Raw genomic sequence first — 8,313 nt, 5'->3', positions numbered from 1 at the left:
TCTTTGTACGAGTTATGATTATTTTTTTACCTCAAGTAGGTAAGAATAATATTCGAATTGGATTCTAGTAAATGTAGCACACGTGTCGTGGTTTGATTAAGAATCTAAAACTTAACGGCTCGATCACACTTTCTTTTGAGCGAATTTTAGGCAAACGTAATTAATCAAGCCCGGTCCATAATTTTGCCAATGTATCCCAGATTCATAATGTTCCATTGAACAAGATTTAAGATCAAACTTGAACAAATTCGGGCCATTGGAGTTTTTAAACTTCATCGGTTAAACAATCTTAGCAATTTAAACAAGCTAGCTACATCTTTCTGCCGTCGTCAAAAAAACGAAGAACCATTGGGAATACTTATCAGAAAAACACGGGGCTCACACAAAAAGCTAGCTCCCCAAGTTTCCTCGCAAAAGGTCCTTGTTGTATTTAAACGAAGAACCACTTTACTAGGAGAATATTCACTTGAAGTTCCTACCATTTGGTTAGCATTAAGACAGGGTTATGTCTTTCCTAAACCAAAACCAATCCAAATACTCAGCCATGATTCAAAATTGAGCTTAAACACCTCTCATTTTTCTTTCCCAATTACTTAAACCCTTATTGAGTCGTCATACTTTTTGCGGAAAATAAAACGTAGTTATGTACATAACATTGTGTTGTTATATGACTAACCCTAACTTGGCAAACATTTATTTCTTGTTCATTAAGTTTATGTGAATCTACAAATATATGTTTACTAAGTTAGGGTTATTCATATGAGAATATAGATATATCGTAAATCAAGGTTTTTGAGTTATATTTCTTTAATTATAACATTGGGAATTATCCAGTATATTCTTCTTGTTTGCTTATCATTTGTGTCCGTATCGATTCAACCCTTGATCTCTTTTGATGTGGGCCAAAGTGTAGAAGAGTGGGCCATGGTGTTTCTAGAGGTCCAAGATCGCGCTTCAAAAGGGGCTGCACGAATATGGGCATAACTTGGGCTATGGGCCTTCATTCCAGGCATAACTTGGGCTATGGGCCTTCATTCCAGGCGTGCTACCGGTCAAAACGGTCGTTGGAACGTGGGCCACGTTGTGGTAACCGCCATAGGCGGGTTATCCCGTTTATTTTTCCGAAATAAGACTTTTAGATACACTTTTGGGCAACTTTTGTGTTTTTCGTCTGCTTTTTATGTTTTGTTTTGGGCTGTTGTTGGGCATTTGGTTGTTTGTGGCCCAAACCTATTTTGAATTCTCTCTTAATATGTTATGAATGTTTGTGACTGTTCATTGATCATAATTGAATAAAATTACTTTGTCTTTTCAAAATCATGACTTTTGAGTCGAATTTGGCGGTTTGGGAATGATCTTCACGGGTATTCCGAGAATCAACATGATTAACCTTCATTCTCTACTAGTACGCTGCATCATCTTTGCTAGTGTTTTCTAATAATATCAACTCATTTTTCTTATTTTAGTTGATAATATCAATTCTATTAGGCAACATCTTCATTTATATATTTAAAGTAGTACCTTATAAACATGGATTATGATTTTCCTTATGAGCAACCATAAGTCATCAAGTCTTTTCTTCATGTAGGCACGACATAAATGATGATGCGCACAAAGCTTGGTGATGATACTCAGCCTGAGATTCTAGAAATCCTTTTGGCTTATATTTTCTGACCGTTTTAAATAAACGAATAAGTGATTCATCATGTCAAACATCCGTTTAAAAAAAAAATGTCATGTCAAAGAACGAACACGTGATTCATGAGGTCAAACATATGTTTCAAAAAGAAAGGAGTCATGTCAAAAAACGAACACGTGATTCATCAGGGAAACAATCTATTCTACTAATCTCAAATGACCATTACCGTCTTTTAATTTTAGCGCCCTTTATACACGTGTTAAACGTTTGATATTTAGCCAACGTATTTCAGTTATTGATTAATAAATAACCGTATTTGTGTTATAATGCACATTGTTATGAACTTTTGACACTAACTTTTATATAAATCTGAACATCCGTTATTATAATTTCTAAATATGAGTGTATATGAAAGTTTAAATATAATTTTTAGTTACTTTTTTAGAATAACTAACTTACACACTAGTAATTCTACTTCTAAATTTACGGCATTGTCTACTAGAAAATTTGAACCCTCAATTTTATGAGAAAAGAGTAAAAGATACCATTAGCTAACACCACATTAATTTGTATCTCATTCTGTCATCTTTTCTTGGCCAACAAACAATACAAAATAATAATTTATTCCATTTCCTCACTCACTCCACTCCCTCGTCAATTTATTACCCAGTACCAAACACACCCCACATAGTGTGTGAAATTAATACATGTTAATATCTTGAGTAATTAACATAAAGATAATCTTCAATTTTTTGTCTTGTTCATTATCAATTCCATCCTGTAGTCATTAATCATGTGTCATGGTTTGGACTATATTACACCATCTTTTTGTTTTCTTCTGACATATAAAAACTTAAAACTTAATACTTTCTATACGGAATTTGAGGAAAAAGCTTACCTTGGTATAATTAACCTACTGGCATTCTTCATTTCATGTTCATCATGTTTATTTCAGCACCACTTTGTTATATATATATAAACTGCCTATATAATCTCTTACACCACCACCAAATTTTCATCCAATACCATCATACATATCTATCTACATTTGTGTAATGGCACAATTAAGAAGAAGGCTTAGAAACATGAATAATATAGGTACGTTTTGAGTGTTGATTATATATCTATTCTTCAACATCCTTTCTGCTTATATATATGTGTATCAAAATCTAACATGTTTCAAAAATGTGTGCAGACCAAGATGCTACTAATCTGAACAGTCCCGGAAACGAATCAGATGTTCCATCGGAACATAGCTGCCATATTCCTCCACAAAACATGACCGGTACCCCTGCTACCAGTACTATTCAGAACCTAATGCAGGCAGTAGATGATAGTGTGTCTCATTACATTCAAGAGATGTACATAATCACCGACACCCACGTAACACGCTCTATCCATCCCTCCTTTTTCGTTAATGCACTCTTAGTCATTGTTTTTTCTAAAGGTTTTCTGTTTTTGATACAGGCGGAGCAGATGAAGGAGTGTGCCGAGAGGATGAAGAGTCATTTCCAGCGTTTGGAAAATGAACGGGAAAGCAAGGTGCAAAATGTTTCTGCTGGTGAGGGTAGTAGCCGGTGTCCACCAACAAAGGTGGTAATTACATGCTGGAACTGGAAAACATTGTCCACAACCATGGTGTGGAACCCGTGCGGACACATGTGTTTTTGTTTTGAGTGTGACAACAAGGTTTCCGAGTGCCCAATTTGCAACAACAAGAAGTTGTCAAGTTTCATGGCTAATTAACCGGTCCTTATAAGCTTCATAAACTAGCGCCCGGCCTTAATAAACAAGTTTATGTATTCGAGAACGACTCGAACTATGTAATAAAGTACCTTTAAAATTCAGTCAGATAATGGAACTAGTTCTTGGTTGTTAATTTGTAATTTTATATTCTAAGTATGAAACCTTAGAACTCAACCTTATTACTAGACAATTTATAACCATAAATAACACAAAATTCATTCAACTATTAATTAAAGCTCTAATGATATCACAAACTTTACTTATTTCACGATCACTAAGTAAGGATTTAAGTTCTAATGAACAAAATCAAGAATTCAAGATCCCTTTAAATATCTAATGGACACCGCTTAATTAGAGAGTAAATGAATATCAAGATATGCTAATCTTGAACTAAACCAAAAATAAAAATAACAATAGTAAATGAATATCAAGATACCAAATAAAATTGATTAAATGAAAAACTGAATGAAATAAGTACTAACAGATTGAAAGCTTGATGATCGAATTGAACAAACACTTTAACTGATAAACAAGTAAGTTCACTTGTTCACCATAGAAATTACAACACTACATAAATAATCTGATTGTTTCCTATTTATTGGTATGGAACAGGCATAAAATAAGGGACGCGGCATTTCAGACTCGCATGTTTCATATTTTGACATGATGCCGTTCAAACCATAAAAAATCTAGATGGACTTATGTTCGACTGACCAGTTCGTTTGTTGGCCTACGGAACATAAACATGATTAAATGATTTATCTTGTTGATACTAAGCAAAAGTGTAGTACTCTAGGTATGTAATGACATTGCCTTGATCATAATTACTATCTTTCTAGTTATCTATACCACAACCAGATTCCTCATTTGAAGAAAAGCGATAATAGTCTTGATTGGGTATCATCTCATGAGAGATTTGACACAATCTTGAAATCTTTGTTAACTCTGTCATTTACGCAAACATCATACATCCTTTTTTGGAAATCCACCTCCTATATCGCTACAAGTTCAAAGATTTTGATTTATGCACGTGTCAACATGCAAGGCATTATAGTTTCGGAGGCCCTAATCAAACTGCCCTAAACCAGTATGATTATTCAGACATGATTTCTTTTTCCATTAATGTCGTCCATCAGACCTTTTGGGAGATTGGATATTTCGGAAATTTGTCAAAAGGGCAACTGCATGCCACAAAATCTTTGTACGAGTTATGATTTTTTTTTTTACGTCAAGTAGGTAAGAATAATATTCGAATTGGACTCTAGTAAATGTAGCACACGTGTCGTGTTTGATTAAGAATCTAAAACTTGATGGCTCGATCACACTTTCTTTTGATCGAGCGAATTTTAGGCAAACGTAATTAATCAAGCCCGGTCCTTAATATTGCCAATGGATCTCAGATTCATAATGTGTTCCATTGAACAAGAATTAAGATCAAACTTTAAAAAATTCAGCCCATTCGATTTTTTAAAACTTCATGGGCTAGAAAATCTTAGCAATTTAAACAAGCTAGCTACATCTTTCTGCCATCGTCAAAGAAACGAAGAACCGTTGTGCATACTTATCAGGAAAACATGGGGCTCGCACACAAAGCCAGCTCCCCAAGTTTCCTCGCAAAAGGACCTCGTCGTAATTAAAAGGAGAACCACTTTACTAGGAGAATATTCACTTGAAGTTCCTACCATTGGGTTAGCTTTAAGCCAAGGTTATGTCTTTTCTAAACCAAAACCAACCCAAATACTTAGCCATGATTCAAACTTGAGCTTAAATACCTCTCATGTTTCTTTCCCAATTACTTAAAACCTTATTAATTTGTCATTTATTTGCGGGAAATAAAACGTAGTTATGTACATAAAATTGTGCTATATATATCGTTATATGAATAACCCTAACTTGGTAAACATTTATTTCTTGTTCGCTAAGTTTAGGTGAATCTATAAATATATGTTTACCAAGTTAGGGTTATTCATATGACACGATAGATTGTAAATCAAGGTTTTTGAGTTATATTTCGTTAATTATAAGAGAGTTATCCACTGTATTCTTCTTGTTTGTTTATGTTTGTGTTCGTATTGATTCAACGTCCCTTGAGCTCTTTGCTAGTGTTTTCTAATAATATCCACTCATTTTTCTTATTTTAGTTGATAATATCAATTCTAATAGAGAAATATTATTAAGATAGTTATTGCATGCCACTTTGCTTTAAATAGCAAACAACATCAAGAATTCCATCCGAAGTAACCAAATTTAAAATCCCATACATTATGAAATTCACTCCAACATTACCTCTTATCATTACCACTTAATACTCATCTTCACTTTCTAAATTAATCCCACAAATTCATGATCATCCATCATTAACCAATAATCTTCCCTGAAACCACCACCTCCTCCTCCATCACCATCGATCGCCCCACAACCACCGCCTTTTTGCGCTATGATGTTGTGAAATCAAAAGAAAAAAATGGATCAACCACCCAGGGCAAGACTCCGTCATGTCCTGTTCATCTTAGTGATTGTATCCCTTATTTCAGTCATCTTTTTTGAATCTGATAGAGCCTTGTCGGGATCAATTGCCCGAATAACTTACAATATCAATTCGGGTATAACCACGTTGGTCATGGTAGGCTTATATATGTATAACCTCATTCCTAGACTCATTCAATTTTTCAAATTTGATGTTCCATTATTTTTAACCAAGTTTTACAATCATCGGTTAATTAATGTTTGCAGCCACCTAAACATTATGACGGTTTAGAAGAGGCATTGGCTGGAGCCGCAACAAGATTTAAAACGGTGATTTTAACAATGGTGAATAAGGCCTACGTCGAGGGGAACAAAGCAATGCTTGACATATTCTTGGATGGGTTTTGGATGGGAGAAAACACGCGGTCACTTGTTAATCATCTTTTGATCATTGCGGTTGATCAAACCGCGTATGAACGATGCATGTTTCGTAGATTACATTGTTACAGGCTGAAGATGGATGGTGTCGATTTCGTGGGTGAGAAGATGTACATGTCGGATGATTTCATCAAGATGATGTGGGAAAGAACACTTTTTCTTGGAGAAGTTCTTAAGCTCGGTTACAACTTCATATTCACGGTAATTAATCCATGCTAATTACACACCTAATTAGTTCTATACTTTGATAGTGGCCAAACTCAACATTAATTATGTGTCTCAATCTTCTAAATCTTTTATAAATTTTATTTAAAATTTATTTCTTAAATTTAAGTGTACCTTAAATGGAACTCCGTGATTATTTTTTTCAAGATGAAATTGAAATATGAGATAAAGTGAATATAAAAAATACTAATTATATAATAAAAAATTTCATAACTTTTCAATTTTGCTTGGAAAAATTAAAAACAATTACTAAAGTGTAATCAAGACTAATAAATACATATTTGATTTAGATCTCTTAATTTAAAAGCTAAATTAACATTTATAAAAAAAGAGAAGATCAGAATATCTAATGAAACTTCAATAACTTTTTTTTTTTTAAGTTTGAGTAATTCTAGTACAAAATTTCGAAACCTATTGAATAGGATTTCTGAATTACCCCAATACCAAAGTGAGCATTCCTGAGACGAGATGTCAATCGTCCATGCTGATTTTGTCGCTCCAGACCTGGCTCGCCCAATGACACCTTCGATGAGGAAATCCACCACTATGGAAAAAAAACCCTTAAGTCTAGTTTCGAACCTGAGACCTATCTGAGGAATTCCAAACCTTAACCATCACCCATGTCATTTAATCAAAAGATTTATTGTTGGAAAACCCGATTACTATTAGATACAGTTTGCCTTTGTATAGGTTATCTTGAAGCTTGAAAAAAAAATCAAAAACGAGGTCATGAAAGTAAGTGTTATATTGCTCAAAACGTAATAATTAGTTAAAGGTGTGACTCTCGAATAGATAATTCCTCTTTAAATATGAATAAAACATCAATTGTGGATCATTATAACTTACCATTTACTTTTGGTAAGTTAATCAAATTCATGAGGTTAACTAAATATGCAAATAGTCACATTGAAACTATTGACATAAATTAATAAATAGTAGATTATAAAACGTGTCTTGGTTTGTTTGTCGATTTGCATAATTTAAGTTGGCTAATTCATTACAGGATACAGATGTATTATGGCTAAGAGATCCATTTCCACGGCTAAACCTACACGATAGCATAGATCTTGAGATAAGTGTCAACGAGTTCACCGGTGACCAATGGTCAGAAAGGGACCAGAGGATCAACACGGGTTTCTACATGATCAAATCAAATAACAAGACAATAACTTTGTTTGACGAATGGTACTCAAGAAAGGACAGCTCAACCGTGATGAAAGAACAAGATGTACTTGTTGAACTTATGAGGAGAGGTGCTTTTGAAAGGTTGGACCTTGATGTTAGGTTCTTGGACACAGTTTACTTCAGTGTATTTTGTGAAGCTAGTAGGGATGTTAGGGCGGTCGTAACTGTTCATGCGAATTGTTGTCGTAGTATCAAAGCCAAAGTGGCGGATTTGAAGAAGATTATGCACGATCGGATGACGTTTAAGGCCTTGCCTATTGATCAGAATTTGCAATTTGAATGGTCAAATCATTCTGCTTGTATGGAGTCATGGAAACAATGAGGTCTAGACACTATAGGATTTGTTTTTTTGGTTTTTCATATTAGTGATTGGTCAAGTTTCCCACTTATAGAATTTGTGTATGATTTATTAACTTAGAAGAAACTTGTAGAGTGAAACAAAAAATGTTTTGTGTATAGATAACTTTTAGTACCTATTTTGATAGCATATCAAAAATATTTAAGCTTCAAACCAAAAATTGTCAAACTCACAAGACTATGCTGGAAAAAGTGTTTGGGATTGTATTTATATGTATGATCAGTTACATATAAAGATTTATACCCGGGTTTTGTGT

General features: G+C 34.0%; 1 protein-coding gene across 1 annotated transcript; it reads left to right on the top strand.

The window, feature by feature from the left end:
- The first annotated feature begins 2,694 nt into the window (after window positions 1-2,694).
- On the top strand, window positions 2,695-8,127 carry LOC143545473 (uncharacterized protein At1g28695-like). Its single transcript, XM_077037365.1, has 5 exons — window positions 2,695-2,737; window positions 2,835-3,022; window positions 3,107-3,235; window positions 6,119-6,490; window positions 7,518-8,127. The coding sequence occupies exons 1-5, from the start codon at window positions 2,695-2,697 to the stop codon at window positions 8,019-8,021; spliced, it is 1,236 nt and encodes a 411-aa protein (XP_076893480.1). The 3' UTR covers window positions 8,022-8,127.
- Window positions 8,128-8,313: the final 186 nt, after the last annotated feature.

This window comes from Bidens hawaiensis, unplaced genomic scaffold (assembly GCF_021521415.1).
Source record: "Bidens hawaiensis isolate Kalapana, Puna unplaced genomic scaffold, B.hawaiensis_p1.1 tig00013978_1, whole genome shotgun sequence".
In the NCBI taxonomy this organism is placed as follows: domain Eukaryota; kingdom Viridiplantae; phylum Streptophyta; class Magnoliopsida; order Asterales; family Asteraceae; genus Bidens; species Bidens hawaiensis.
This window is presented reverse-complemented; position numbering and strand designations above follow the sequence as displayed.